Source organism: Aythya fuligula, chromosome 3 (genome assembly GCF_009819795.1).
Source record: "Aythya fuligula isolate bAytFul2 chromosome 3, bAytFul2.pri, whole genome shotgun sequence".
NCBI lineage: Eukaryota > Metazoa > Chordata > Aves > Anseriformes > Anatidae > Aythya > Aythya fuligula.
In genome coordinates, this window is record NC_045561.1 from 94248221 (window position 1) to 94264281 (window position 16061).

Sequence of the window (16061 nt, forward strand, 5' to 3'; positions counted from 1 at the left end):
TCACATCCCATTCACTTGATCAAGTACCTTCTGTTGGAACTCCAACATTTTTCAGGTGTGAAAGATCTTCCACTGACTTCTTTCTTCAGGCATGACCAAAGGGCACAGTGGGAATTAAAACAATCTATCTAGCACAAATGCGTGGGTTTTTTGGTTATTCGTTTTGATCTTATTTTTTTTTTTGGCTTTTCCCAATTCTTAGAACAACAAAAACAAAGTGACAAGAAGTTATTGGAACATCTTTAAAAAATAAGTAGCTCTCTTCTGTGTAGTTTCATTTTCTTTACAAGCTATGTTAACTCCTGTGTACACATTCCTCATTCATACATATTTTTAACTACCTACTGAGAGGCCTCCTTCTTATTGCTTGTACCATGAAATCCATGTGGGTAACTGTTTTCTCTCACAGTATACTAGAAGACATTCTGGTTCTTCTTTGCTCCTGTTAATGCATGCCCTATTTTTATTGTTTTCATTCATTTGCCTGAGTTCAGGTACCTTTAGTTTAAATCCAGGTGTTGTATATTGGGAGTGCTTTAATTCTTTCAGTATCTTTTGTTGTTGTGTTTTATATTTCTTAATTATTGCTATAATTTCTCTATCACAGTAACCCAATGCTAGGGGATGACGGCTTAGGTAGCAGCAATGTGTGCAACTGTCAATAAAATCTGCCTGTTGCCACCATTAACTTCGAAGCAGAGTGAGGAAGAGCCTAGTGTTAAGTCCCTAGGGAAAGGAAATTCTCCAAGCTCCTCTTGTTTGGAATGTGGTTATTTCTGGCAGTGCTGTGAAACAAGTCTCTTTGAGATTAAGAAAGTTTAAAAGGTGCATAGATAAAATGTTTTTGACTACAGCTAAATAAGGTTTCCTGTCCATTTGGGTAAACTAGGGAGAATAAGTAGTAAAGTGTAAAAACAGGCAATATTATACACATTTTATTAAGCTTGATACAGCCTGTTTTATACCATCTCTTTTTATTATTTAAGACCAACAATAGCAATGCAGCCTTAACTTGCAGTCATTGTACGAGATTATTCTAAAATTAGGAATTTAATATATTTTTAAACACTGTTTTACTATTAACCATCCTTAAAATCAATGGTTGAATTCAAATTCAGTACTCTTGTTACCATCAAAGGGAGAATGGAGAAAAAGCTGGTAGGCTCTGTAAGCAGCTGCTTACATATTAACTGTTAATTCTTAATTGCCAACTAGAAGAAAAACATGTGTTCCCCACTTATTTTTTGGAGTTTGTACTATGCAGACTTCCTTTTGTCTTTTTCTCACTACACACCTAGGCTGTGACTTGGCTGAAGGAGTTTTCAAGGTCAGAAATGTCCTGATCGGATCAGTTGGGATCATATGCAGTGATGGTGCAATTCTTGCCAGATGGGGAGAAAGATGATGTCCCCTGCAAGTGTCTAGGCAAAGTGCTGTGCTTCTGCCCTTATTCAGGCTTCATGTGCCAAGCTCAGGAGGTTTTGGATATGGATTTGGATTTTTTTGAAGCTTACTTGCAGATGAGGAGGACTTTAGTGTCAGATTAAGAATAATGTGTATGGTTTTGGAGACTGTAGATTTGTAATCTGTGGATGAGGAAAATCTGTGTTGAGATTGTGTTTGATGCTGCCCTGAGCAAATTTCACCAAAAGTCGCTAAGAAATCGTAGCTTCCCAGGGGCTTATGTGTGGTAGAGCTTCCTTATCATTAATAGTTTATGCAAGTAATGCTTCATTTTGTTGTATCCTGGTCTCTAATACAGGCAAAACTGTATTGTTTAAAAACTATAACATATGTATTACAGTAGACACACAAATATTTATTTTTCTCAATTGCAGGATCAAACAGAGGCATGTTGAAATTAAGACAGCTCTTTAAAAGAGGACTAGCTGTCACATAAAATAAATGTTGCATGTGCAACAGTTTGGCTGTTGTTTTAAATGAGTAGGCTCCTGGCTTGTTTCCTGAATGCACATTATCAGCCCATGTGCATTGTAAATGTTAACTCAGTTTTCTTTGGTTCTGGCAAGTATTTATGTATCTGGTGTCACAGCCTAAGTGCTGCGGTATAAAATGCTTTAGTACACATGGGAAGTGTGGGGAAAGAACCTTGTAACATAAATGCTGCTGGTAGATTATAAAAATTGTTACAACAACTGTCCTTCCTCTCTCTATCAGGTGACATTCCAGGCTTGCAGCATTTCTGAAGCGAGGTATCTCTATGATCAGCTAGCCACAATCTGTCCCATTGTGGTGAGTAATGCACTTCTGTCACATCAGATATTTGTTATGTGCAAGCCACTACGTGTGAAAAATAAAATCAGAATTAAGAGCTTAAATACTAGCAACAAATTTAATACTCTGGGGAAAGCATTGGTGTCTCTTATTATGTTGTCACATTAACAGTATGGTTTATTTAACGATGAAATATGTTTAATGCATCTGAGCTATCACTTTGGATTGCATGTGTATTTGTGTGTTACAGTCTTCCTTAAAGAAAAGTGTGATACCACAAAGCAGAAGATGTCTGTTTCTCCACCTCTACCCTGCTTCCCACATGCAGAAGACTTTAGTTGAATTACTTTAGAAACAAATTTTGGAGAATCTTCCATGGAAACTTGTTAAAATCGCTCCTTAAACAATTTTCAAAAATTTTAGCTTTGGTCTCATATAATAGATTCACCTTCTGTCCCTTTTGTAAACATGTGGAAATGGGTGTTATAAAGTTTTGCCTTGTTCAGGAAGAACTCCTGCTCTCAGTGAGGTATATTCCAGCTCTGTTGCTAAGATGCCTGGCCGATAAGCTAAACAGAAATAAAATGTTTGCCAAGTGAACTCCCAGGGATTAAAGGAGTGTGCAAGCACAATCCTTGCTGATTTTTTTCTTATGCAATTGCTTCTACCTGTATCAACTTTCTGTTCCTTAAATGCTCATCTGTAGAGGTAGTGCATTTGGAAAGCATAAGCTGTTGTGTCAGTAATACTGACCTTTCGTCTAGGCATTTTATGGAGATAACAATTGAGAGACTATGGTATGGGCTTCATTTACATGCCAAACCGTAGTTTGTACTTCAGTTACTTCTGGACTGGCAAATTTCCCTTCCCTATGGGATTAAGATAGTGTGTTTGGTTCCTTGGCTTGTCCTTTGTGTTCATATCAGGCTGTTTTCTTTCAGATGGCATTGAGTGCTGCATCTCCGTTCTACAGAGGCTATGTGTCTGATATTGATTGTCGCTGGGGAGTAATCTCTGCATCTGTAGATGATCGAACACGAGAAGAGAGGGGGCTGGAGGTAAGTGATTTAAGTAGTAGGTGTCCATTATTTTTTTTGTTGTGTGTTGGCTTTTTTTTTTTCCAGGCAAAATTTTTTTTAACTTCCTTTATTATCAAATTCTGCCTGTGGTCATCAGAATCCCTAATGAGGGAATGTGGCAGTCGTTGTGGTAAATGCACGAGAGATGGTGCAAACAGTCATCTTGGTTGTACAGCTTATGTTAGCAAATATGTTTTCAGTTAGATATGGAATTCCAGTAAAACTCCACTTTCACTCCTCCACAGCTTGCTAAAAATTGTCCTTCTGTGTTTAAAATTTCCATTTTGTGCTTAAGCCCAAAAGGCAAAAATTGCTTTGAGTTAAATAGTGGGTGATGCTGAGTAATCTAGTAGTGTAAACTGGAGCTACGTGAAGAGAGCCAGTTGCTAGAACTTCAAGAATTGGCATCCAGGACACTTAGGGAATTAAAAACAAGCAAACAAAAATACTAGAAATACTTCTTGAGCTACACAGTTTAAGAATATCTCTAACAATGTGTGTGAATGAAACTGCATCAGTATGTGTTGCAATAGGTATAATAATGCTTTCCAGACAGTCGGGGTAATAATGTTCTGTTGCATCAGGAAAATGTTTCCGTTTAAGACTCATACTTTGAATAATTTTAATTGAGGCTGTAGGATATTTTAAACAGGATAATAATTCTCACATAAGTGTCATTAGTGAGCAAAACTTAGGTAACATTGTTAACAAGCTGTTAAAATATTGTATTCTTAAATTATATAGCCACTGAAGAACAACCATTATAGAATCAGTAAATCCAGATATGATTCCATAGACAGTTATCTATCTGAATGTGGTGAGAAATACAATGACATTGATTTGACAATAGACAAAGATATCTACGAGCACCTAATAAAGGAAGGTAAGTGTTTGCTTCATTATGAGCAGGTTTAGAATTATGCTTGCAGTGTGTGGGGATATTTTTACATTTAACTTTTTGTTTTGATCATGCTTCCCTGATAGTGATTCTACTCAAAGTATCTGTGCATTGTGGTATTGAGAAATTAAAAATAAATAGAATTAGAAGCTGTCCCTAATTCCAATTCAGGAAGCTTAGTGTTTCGTGTACTAATGTTTATCTTTGTGGAGAGAGCAGAACTGCATTAGGAAACGTGGCACAGAGTTGCATCAGAAAACGGAAAGAATGGCAGCCACACCAATATCCAGTTGCCACTTCCAAAGGAGAACTTGTTCATTTTTCTCTTTAATCATTTCCTTCCTTCCCAAAGTAATCATTTAAACCTTAACAGGATATGGTGGGTTAAGATAGTATTGCGGAATTGGAATTTTTCATTTTTGGTTCTTATAAATCAAGTTGTTTCCTAGAGCCTGCTTTGCAATGTCTGAAATGTTTCTCCGAATTTTCATTTTGTAGGTATTGACCACCTTTTGGCACAGCATATTGCACACTTGTTCATTCGAGACCCACTGACTTTGTTTGAGGAGAAAATACATCTTGATGATGCAAATGAATCTGATCATTTTGAGGTTGTATCTGATTTAGAGGAATTTAATAGATGTAGAGGTGTGTGTGTGAAATGTTTTATAGTACTGCTTAATTGGAGGATGACTGTTAGCTAAGAATATTTTTTCTTGAGTTTTTCACTTAAGCTACTTGCTTAGCATGTGACTTTGTAGCTGTAAGCACATATTTTTGTTTCACCATTTACTTTGAAGAAGATGATAGCATATTTTATATCCAACAAAATACAAAGGGCCCAAACTAATTATCCCCATTGTTATGGGGAATTGCATTTTTTGTGACTTCCTGAAAACTGTTTTGCATGACTTCTCTGATTCGTGTGTGTGTCTTACATAGATTTATTAAAATCTGTATAATCTTATAATGATTATGAAGTAATAGCTATAGTAATATTGTGTATTTTTACATTTGGATGAATTGATCTCTTATGGAAAGGCCAGCATAATCTCAACACATCCTAGTATCTTTTATGTAATCCTCAAACAAAATAGCATGAGAAAGTACAGCATATCTGCTTCTTGGATGAGTAGTTACATTATAGTTTTTAGGAAGTTGAGCAACTCAGTTTGGAAGCATTTCTCTGTGAAGTTGATGAGCTGTTCTTGGGAAACGACTAAGACAGTAGCTGTTTGTTCATTTTGCTTTGATCTTATAGGTTGATGCATATCTAGACTGACAGATTTTTTTCATGTGCTTTGCAGAACATACAGTCTACAAACTGGCAGACAATGAGATTTAAGCCACCTCCTCCAAATTCGGATATAGGATGGAGAGTGGAATTCAGGCCTATGGAGGTAAGGAAAGAGTCAATACGCACAAAAACACGTTCACTTTTAAGTGGAAGAGTATGGGGCCTGCTGTCATCAAGTATCAGGCCCTTATTACTTATGCTGTGTTTTCTCCCCTCTGAATTGCCAGACGCAAATGAACTGGACAGCAGTGTTTAATCAGACACGGACTGTGGGAATGCGACTGACAGGAGAATCCACTGTAGCACAGCAAAGCATGCTAATGGATTTGGGGTGATGGGGAAAGGAATTAGGCTTGTACTAAAGCTATTGCAAACAAAGAGCCATTTAGTTTCCAGGGACCTTATTTATCCAGTACTTCTGTTGGTACTGAACAATTCCACAGTCACTATTTTGTGTTTTGTAAGTGCTTTTATTTTATAGCTGTCTATTTCAGAGCTGTCTGAACTGAATCCCCTAAGTAGAAATTTAAAAGTTGTTCTGCATTTGTAATTACACAGAGAGCCCAAAGATGCAAGTTATTAGCCTTTTGAAACACAAGTGTGCTTTGGCATTGGATTAAAGGGTTGAGCTTGTTGAAGTGTGTGCACTGCGTTGTGCATTTGAAGGCCTTGATTCCAGTATGTACATCACCATCTCTGCTAGTAGTGTGTGTGTGTGAATACAAGTATCAACATGAGTGCTTGAGTCACACTTTTAAACTCTCCCAGATAGCCATCTAATTCTATGAGCATGTTCCCACTAGAGTAATTCAGTCTCTAATCCTTTCATGTCTAGGTCCAGTTAACAGACTTCGAAAACTCTGCATACGTTGTGTTTGTGGTACTGCTAACCAGAGTGATTCTGTCATACAAACTGGATTTTCTCATTCCTTTGTCCAAGGTAGGTGTGAAAGGTCAGATGTACTAGAGCTAATTGCAAAATATTTGCATTCCAGTTGATTGCTATCCTCTGCAAGCTAGGAATTAATATTTGTACACTTACAGAACAATCATTACTATCTTTCAATCAGTTTAAATCTGGACCAATAATTGGCATCAACTTCACTTCTACACTATATTAAAAATACTGTTATCTAATGGCGTTAGGCTTTACAGACAGTTAGCTTTCTCCCATTTGCATTTTATGGCTCCGTTAAAAATGTCTGATGGACCATTATTTATAAACTGTTCACAGAAATTTTTAAGTTATCAGAAGCAAAAATGTCTTACCTATTCTTAGAAGAAATAATCTGAATTTAGCCTTCAGCTTTTAGCAGTAAGAAAATTTGCTGCATCTTCTCTTTGTTCCTTTTACACAAAGCCAAAATATGTTTGCCAAAGGTACTTCAACATAAATGATAAAATTAATTTTTTTCAGGTTGCCAAACTTGACTTTTCCGTGTTTGCTTTCCCACCAAGATCCACCTTTCCAGCAGCTTACACAAATTCATGCCTCCTTGTTCTTTCTTCACTTATTCCTTTTGACTTACGTATTTAAAAATTTGGCATTGTATTAAATTTATTCTCCCGGTAATAATTTCCAGTCATTTGTGCCATCCAGTGCTGGTGGCCAGGTACTTTAGCTCTCCTCCTAAGTTTATCTTGTTGTCTTGCATCCAGGGCAAGAATAAAAGTTAAACTTCAGGCATCTGTTCTAGTGCAAGTTCTGTAAAAGGAGGAAGGAATAAATAGTGTATAAGCTTTGCTGCAGAAATGTTATCACAGTTGCCAAATGAAACAGGTCTGTGGAGAGTTTGTCATTTTCTTTTTTACAAAAGTATTAAGCCATTGCCTTCATTTCAACTGCAAACTCTTTCTGCAGACCTGCTGCTGCATTTCAGTGAGCAGTAGCCACGCAGTACTGTTCTTTTCCTGTTTGGTTGCTGTGAGGCTTCATGCTTGTTTAGTGAAAGCTGAACAAAATATTTCCCTGAAGCCCTGCCTGCTGCTGATGGTGGAATTTCTGTGGTGCCCAACAATGTCAGACTACTACAGAAATGTTGATAAAAGCCCGTTGTCACAAATCTGCTTGAAGAATGGGAAAGGAGATATTTCCACCATTTTACAGGTGGGGAAAGTAATCTGTGGAGGCTAAAACTGTAACTTCCTTAGTTATTTATTTTAATGTGGCTATGGCCTATATCTCACATTATTTATATCTTGCTTTTGTTTGGGTGAGAGGGAAAGAAGCTGAGCACACGCAGTGTTACTCAGTATTGAAAACAGATACTCTGGATTCTGGTCACAACTGCAACTAGCCATGCAAAATTTGTTTTTTCCTTAATATCGGCCTCACAATTGCTGAACTGTTTTGAAGGAAACCGTCTTTGTACACCTTCCGGAGGCACCTGACCAGAAAATCCCTTTTTAAAGGGGCAGTCCTGCAGCGTTATAGGTGACTTTAAAGAAGATCTTGTACAGCAGAAGGCTTTTGATGAGCTGTGTAACAGAAAACACTGCCAATACTGGCTGTGGCATAGCAATAGTCCTGACGCTTTTCTAATGGTTTTAATCAAAACGGAGAAAAAAACTGAAGTTGCCAGTTAACTATATATATATATATATATATATATATATATATATATATATGGTATGATTACTGTTATGATCTATTTCTGTATGAAATCATACTAACACCACAAAGAGAAATTCTCTTCCTTATGTTGGGGAGTTCAGATTTCATGCTTAATACAGTAGATTAGCACTTATAGTTCACAGTTATGTTAAGTGGGATGTCTTAAAAGTGCAAAAATCTTTTAACTAATGAACACAAGTTATGACCAAAAAAGAGCTTGGGTGCAGGAAAAATATGAAGAGTTTTTGATGGAGAAACCAAATTGAGCCTGCCAAGCAATTTAGCAGGTAATGCAACACCAAATTGCACAACCATTGGTAAACCCGCCTCATATAATTAAAAGAATAAAGGATTATGGGGCTGATCTTTTCTGTCTGAGTACTGTTGTATTTCAGTTAGCTAGTTGTGTAAACAAATTTCATAATACAACATGAACAAAACCAGGCTTTTGAAAAACAAAGCTTTGAAAGGCAAGAGTTAAGATTTTATTTCCATTAGAGGTGGAGCAAAGAATTCAGCAAATTGTATCCCTTCTTCTAAAGACAACATAGTAAAGCTAGCATCCCAAAGCAAAGTGCTGTTAATTCCAAAAGAACATTCCTGTAAAAAAAAAAAAAAAAACTTGGACAAAATCTGTCTGGAAACTTATGAGCAGTGCTTTGTACTTTGTAGACTTTTTGGGAAGCCTGTAACTTAGAACTACTTTATTAGCAGTTTGTTTAACAGATGTTCAGGTACGGGATAGATATAATTCTCATACAATGTTACTGGGATTCTGTTTCTGAACGTTTTTTTTTCTCAAATTCAGCATTAACTTTTCTAAAGATTTAATTGATTTTTTTAATAAAAGCAACAAACTATTGTTAGGAAAGTTGCAGTTTTCTTCGTCTGTACTCATTTAGGTTGCATCTGAATATGCAAAGAATTTTCAGGTGGGATGCAACCTGTTGCCTGTTTTCAGTCCAACTTAAAAGCTTAGCATGGCATGTTCTAACATTATATATCACCTTTTCTGCTGAAGAGACCTAGATTTACGGAATGTGATTTCCTCATGGTTTTGCACAGGAAATTAAAAAAAAAATTACCTCCAGAGTTTCACCTTCTGGGGTGAGATAATAAAAAACATAGGGGATATTTCAGTTAATGAGAGCAAAATGTGAGGGTTTGGAGAATTCTAGTTTTCAAAAAATTCACAAATCTCTGCAATATTTCTTTTTCCAGGTGGATGAAAATATGAAGGTGGCCCAGAAAAGAGATGCTGTCCGGCAGGGAATGTTTTACTTCAGAAAGGATATTTGCAAAGGTATCCCAGCAAGTGATCTGGCAACACAGTTGTTGATGATTAGTGTACCTCTTGCCTTCTAACTGCTGCTTCCTTTCCCTTTGTCACTTATGAAGGTGGAAATGTCGTCGTGGATGGATGTGGCTCTGCGCAGAATGGGACAGGCACAGACACAGAAGAGTACATCTTAATGAGCATCGATACAATTATCAATGGGAAGGTCATAACCTCTTCTACCTGGAACACACAACCTCTTCCCCTCCTCTCCATCCTCTCAGAAATCTGATCAACCATGTTTCATGTTAACTGTGTTCTCCTATACAGGAGGGAGTCTTTCCTGGTTTGATCCCAATTTTGAATTCTTACCTTGAAAACATGGAAGTGGACGTGGACACAAGATGCACCATCCTAAACTACCTGAAGTTAATAAAAAAGAGAGCATCTGGTATGTTTGACACTTTCAGACACTCATTTTCCTGGCATTTTTCTATTTAGAAAGTAATTGGGGTGTTCTCTAATTATCAGTTGGGTAAAACTGGTGGCAACTGTGGCTGTCTGGGTAAGTGCTGAATCATGGGAGCAAAGGACTGGAATGTGTTCTCTGGCTTATATTTGGTCCTGTTTAATTCTGATCCTAAGTGTTTCGTGATCTATTTAGGACTTAAATCAGGAGTAATTGTTACACTACCCCCGAAGCTGCAATTATATCTCCAAGACTTTTTTCAGCACTGCTGCTTTTGCCAGTGTACTGTCTATGTTGTAGTAGCTTGTACATAAACTACTCAATCCCTTTTTCCTGGAACTCAAATGTTTTAAGGGTATATGAGGCTGGGTCTGATAGCCAGGTAATTGGTGCAGTTCCTAAACATGCTGGCATTAAGTTGGATTAAGCTCTGATATGCCAGAGCACAGGGCCTTGTTAGCTCCCCAATAAGAGAGCCCTTCTGGAAGTGGTGAAACGCCTTCAGCTCAAAGTAAACCAGGCCCTTTCCCTGCCCTTCTCTTGCTGTAGCGTTTTCCCAGATAGGTGGTATAATGACTTTTTATGCTGCTCCTTAAAATGCAACAGTATCCTGAATAGGAGATGCAGGCTAAATGCTTTCGTTCAAAACCTGGCACGTGGCAGCTTTATACTGATGTGTAAATCTCTCATGTGCCTTTCTTGCTGTAAGTTTATCTAAACAGTTAATTTTAGTCTTAAAAGTCGAGACACAGATTTTTATTTATGATGCATTCATTGGTTTTAAATGTAAGTGTTGCATTCCTTTTCAATTCTTGGTAATTGCTGTAGAGCCTTCTACCTAAAGACATTTTTAAAGGTGAGATGAAAATCAGGACTCTTCCTTGTCTGGTAATTTAATACTTTAGTAGCACTTCAGAATGCTAACAAGTTGTAATTAATTCCTGCTTGCACTGAAAATGTTCTGTCCTAAGGCTGCTTGTTTGCAGGAGGCTTCTGTCCCTCAGATAACACAGCCCAGGGATTTGATGCCTGGCTTAACTGAGAGGGAGGAAAGAAGCTGGCAGGTAGAAAACATCTGAGGCACATCAACCCTCAAAGTAGCAATGCTTCAAAAATACTTTTTTAAAAATATTTTTCATTCAGAAAAATGCTGCTGGGAAAAAAAAAAAGGAATGCAATGGTATAAAGTTTTTTTTCTTTTTTGTTTGTGAAGAGCTAATTGCCCAGGCTCAGCCCTGTGTCACAGGTGTTCCCATTCCAAAGAACCTCTGCTTTGTGATGTGAAGCTGTGGACCCTGCAGAAGTCACCTTTTAGACTTACACAGATGTAGAAGGTGCGAGGACAAATAGTCTAGGGTGTATATCTTAACTCTAAGCTTGAAATAATTGTTAAGTAAAGCTTCATAAGAACAACAATACACAGAATAAGAAGCATTAGGCGTCATGTTACTGTGCCATATTTCTCAGTCATGAGCTCTGGATTTTTCTGGTGAACCATTGATCTGAAATCAAATGTTCCTGAATTGCTGGCTGTCTAGCATGGGACATGTCCACAGAACAGCCACTTGTCACATTACTCTCCTCAAACGGTGAACACAGAGCACTTGTGAGAGTTGAATGCTGGTGCCCTAGCTGCTGAGGATTTAACCTTGCCCTGGCATAGTTTGTTGGTCACTTCTTTCACAGCATGGTTAGGAATTGCCCTGCCTGGTCTCAGTGTAGCTGCTCTGTGACTGTCACCACGCTCAGTGAGACTACAGATGTGCTAGGCAAGCAGCAGCTGCTGACCACCACCAAGTGCTACAGAAAGTAGTGTTAGGATGAGCTGCAGCAGGTTATCCTTGTGCTGGCTCGCTCTGGCTGTCTGCAGCATGGGCATTTTTATATTTTTGCAGCCATAGGTAGCACAGTTAGCATGGTGCCTGATAACAGCTCACAAACATGGTTTCCACGCTCTCTGTCAGATCCATCTTGAAGCAACTATATTTTTGTTCCCACAAAGTCATAAAAAAAAGCCACAATTTTATTATATGCTCTTTGAAAAAATTTACTTCCTTTATTTTTTATGTTTAAATGTGCTTCCCAATAACTTCATTATAGGGCTTCTGGTTCCTGCACTGTGGGATGATAATGTCTATTATCATTGTTTCTATTCACTTTTGATCAATGTTGATGATTGTGCAAGCTTCTCAGAATCTCTTCCATCCTTGAGATACTCTTTGTCCTTTCTTTCTCCACTTGGAAGTCGTCTTAAATGTTTGTCAGTCTGTGGTGCTTTTTTCCTTTACTCTTTTTGAGAACTTCATGAGGAGTTCAAGGTGAAGTTTTACACAGTTTTATACAGATGTATACAGCTAGAAACAATGTCATTTATTGTCGGTGGAGAGTGGTGGGGCTGTGTGACCACCAGGTGTCAGTGTTGTATGAGCTTCACAGCATTGGGAGTGCAGGAATGTCTCTTGTTATGCTCTGCTCATCTCCTGGCCTCGCTGATTTTTCTTGCAAGCCCTCTGCTTCTGACTTGTTTGAGAGCTTCCTCTCACGTTTTTAGTGCCTTCACCAAATGTGCCTTGCATATTTTTCTTCTGCCCCTTTTTTATATAGAAGTGGATAACATTGGCTTCATTTGTTTAAAAACATGACTTGTTTTTTGAGGATGTTTTTATTTCTAATAACTTTCCATATTACACTTTCCTTTCTTGTACTTTTCATATTTTTTCTTATTTGTGTTAGGATGCCTCTGTTCAAAACCACCCATAGGATATCTTCAAGCAGTACTGATGACACATTGGGTGCTTTTTACTTTTTACTTTGTTTGTTCATCTTTGCTTTCCCTAACTTGATTCCTTTTGTTTTTTAATAATATTCTTAAGAAAAAAAGTGTAGTAGAAGCCTGTGGCTCTTTCCTCTCTCTAATAAGGGAGCAGTAACAGTTTAGCTAGGCTCTTCAAGCAATGTCTTACCTCCAGAGTTACCTTAAACTTGTACTGGTGGAGGTTTCCTTACAGATGCTGTGTGCAGGAGCAAGGTTCAGCTCCCTAAGCACTGACATCCAGCTGTCCTCCAGCTGCTACCTGTTAAGAAATCAGGTCTCCAGCAAGTGGTGGGTGTCACCTCGTGACCCTGAATAGAAGGCGGTAACACCTGCTGCAGCAGCTGGGTGTGACACTTCTCTCTGCTCTGTCTCATTAAGAGTTGAAAGTTTGAAGATCATACCAGATAAGTGAGTTTTGGACTATCTGTGATATATCAGCTGAAGTATACTTGAAGTTTAGTCATTGTATAGCAAAAAAAATACACATAGGAGCATGTTTCCTAAAAATATAGGCTATTCACTAATCGTGTATGTAACACACACAACACTTTTACTGCTAAATTAGATGTGTAAACTGTGAAATTTGACTTGATCTTGCCCACAGGAGAGCTGATGACAGTCGCCCGCTGGATGAGGGAGTTCATCGCACAGCATCCAGACTACAAGCAAGACAGTGTGATAACGGATGAGATGAATTACAGCCTTATCTGGAAGTGCAACCAGATCGCACAAGGCCAGGCGGAGTGCCCTGAACTATTGGGGGTAGGATTTAACAAGAAACAAAGCGGAAGCAAAACCGGCTCCTTGTAATGAATGTTTCTCAGATATTAGAGAGTTCAAGCCTTTCAGCAAAGCACTAGCTAAGATACTGTGAATCTGGTACAGCTTCATGGTGTGAAGACCAAAACAGGGATACTGCACTATAAAATGGGCCAATCTGCCTAAATATTCATTTAAGGCATCCTAAATAGGGCATATTCTTATTGTTAAGGTTTATACAATGTACATGTAAATAGTAAAATATTTTTATGATTAACATCAATGTATTTTAATAAGCATTGTATCTAAAGTTATTGTGAATTAGCTTGTAACTTTTTTATGCTTATTCTAGAAAGAAAAATTGTCCTGGACAGCTTTGTAAATGTAATGGTACTTGTATATTATATGCATTCCAGTTACTGAATGTTTACTGTAATTTTTTAATCTGGAATGTGCTGAGTAATCTACCTTATTGTGTAAGAAAAAAAAAACTTTTGGACCTACCTGCTTCACAGAGACTTCTTCCTTCCATTCTGGTTTTGAAAGTATGTAAGAACAGATAACTGCATGTGCATCAACTTTCTCAATCTCTACAACAGTTTCTCAGTTGCCACAAGACCTGCATCCAGTCATAGAGCGTAAAATTGGGAGGAAGAGATCAATCTTTATTCAGATAACACAACTCTGCCTGTCTCCTGATAACTGTAGTCTTAGGTAAGGGCTGCCCTATGGTTTAGTAACCTGCATTTCCTGCAGCAAAGAACTAACATGAAGACATCTCCCTGTAGCAGCATCATTTTTATCCCTCGCAAGTATGTTGTTATGGTTCAGAAGCTTGCCTGAGTGTTTCTTTATGATTTAACAAAAAACAGTAAGCGGGGAGAGGCAGTGAAAGAGAGGAAGAATTGGGAAGCAAACATAAAGATCTCTACAAGCCTAGCACAGACAACTGCTCTGGACTGTGGCACTGCTCCCACGTTACTGCAGTTGACAGCAACCGCAGCATAAAACCAAGGACCTTCTGTTTTTTCCTAAAGCTCGAGTTTCTCATTTGTCTTTTTATTAAAATAGGTCAGCAAGTTTATTTCTGACAAGGTACTTCATGTAGCTAGCTGAGGTACCATGGAGCTGTAGGTGTGGGCAACTTAATCCCTTCTATAAAGCAGATAAAGGAAATCATGGAGTGTACTAATCCTTTGAATTGGGAGCCAGTGCTGGGAGTGACTGTAGCATATTTAAAATTTAGCCATTGCAAGTGTAAATAAAGCAAGTTAATGGGCCCTTTTTAATTTAGCTTCTTAACTGACTCCTAAAAGTGAATTGCAAAGCTTAACGCAAGCATATATAATTACCTAAGGTGTAATAATTTTTACAAACAACTAATGGAGGAACTGCAATGAAGAGGTGCACTAAGAAGAAGCTTTTATGTACTGACATTAGAATTTGTTCTGTGTTCACAGGTGTGCTTTAGAGAATAAAATGCTTTTTTTCTGCAGTGGTGAATTTGTTTTAATCAAGATGTAGGCATATGCTAATTTAGTTTCTGTAATAAGGAAATAAAAATAAAATTTGCAGTATGTGTTGGTCACTTGCATCAGTTGAACCCCTGTGCTCAGATTCAAAGAAGCAGAAGAGCTGCGTGTGGAGCAAGCAGAGCTCGTGTAAGCCAGACTTTGGTTTTGTACAGTGAAACTTCTCAGGACTGGTGGCCAAAGTTTTATTAGCTGTTGTCCTGGCACTTAAAAGCCCTGAGTTGTGGTGTCCAATGTGTTGCGTTCATAGTTCCAGAAAGGATGGGAAAGGCTGGACATGAGGCTGCTGCTCCTTTATTAAGGTGTCTGTGGTTGCTGGATGAGGAGTTCAGGTATGTGCCCCAGCCTGTTCTAGGCGTGTGGTGAAGGCCCTGGGGCAGCGCGGAGTCGCTGCAGGAAGGGCAGGCTTTGAATAAGCCCTTGGAGACGAGCCTGCGGTGTCTTCGCCCACTCAGAGGTGGAGAAGCAAGCCCTAGGCCAAGCTGGTGCTGGCAGGCTCTGGCTGACCTTCAGCACAAAGCATGAGACGCTGCCTCAAGTTATGGATTCGGGAATTTGGGTCCTGCGGTCACCAGGTGCTCTCATGGAGATACTGACTCCTCCGCAAAAGGAGGGGAAGAAGCACAGAGCACCTGAGGTGAAAGGTGGTTGTGTTCCTTACCCCAAAACTCTATTAACGTGGTGATCTTTGCATTTCCCATAAACACTACAATGCTCTGGCCCCAGCTCAACCGCAGTGATTCGACTCTTGCCTTCCACTTGGCATTCAGCTGGAAGATGTTTTTTCTGATTTCCTGAGGTCTCAACACTATAAACAATACCCTGACAGCCATGTTTTTCTTGACAGTAACCTACGTGAGTACAAGTACCTTTTCTTTCCTGAATTAGTTTTGCTACGCTTGTACCATGGCCTAAATCTCCAAAACGTGGCTCACTGTGTGTGTGTGCACAGAGCAGCGTGAGCACTTTGCGTCTCCGGGAGTGGATGGGGTCAGTTCGTGCAGCCAGCTCCAGAGCTGCTTTCCCACATGGTTTCCCCAATAAACATGTAAATAGCCCTGGGGGAATGTTCCCTTTGGAAACCTAA

At 38.7% G+C, this 16061-nt stretch overlaps 1 protein-coding gene across 1 annotated transcript in view; it reads left to right on the plus strand.

Moving 5' to 3' along the window:
* The window catches only part of GCLC (glutamate-cysteine ligase catalytic subunit), a 32071-nt gene extending 17134 nt beyond the window's left edge, over nt 1-14937 (plus strand). The window contains exons 7-16 of the mRNA XM_032184734.1: nt 2179-2253; nt 3177-3293; nt 4059-4197; nt 4711-4823; nt 5520-5612; nt 6345-6449; nt 9345-9426; nt 9522-9625; nt 9730-9850; nt 13288-14937. Of these exons, the coding sequence (XP_032040625.1) occupies nt 2179-2253; nt 3177-3293; nt 4059-4197; nt 4711-4823; nt 5520-5612; nt 6345-6449; nt 9345-9426; nt 9522-9625; nt 9730-9850; nt 13288-13493 (1155 nt within the window). The 3' untranslated portion in view covers nt 13494-14937. The remainder of the gene's footprint in view (nt 1-2178; nt 2254-3176; nt 3294-4058; nt 4198-4710; nt 4824-5519; nt 5613-6344; nt 6450-9344; nt 9427-9521; nt 9626-9729; nt 9851-13287) is intronic.
* The last annotated feature ends 1124 nt before the right edge of the window (nt 14938-16061 follow it).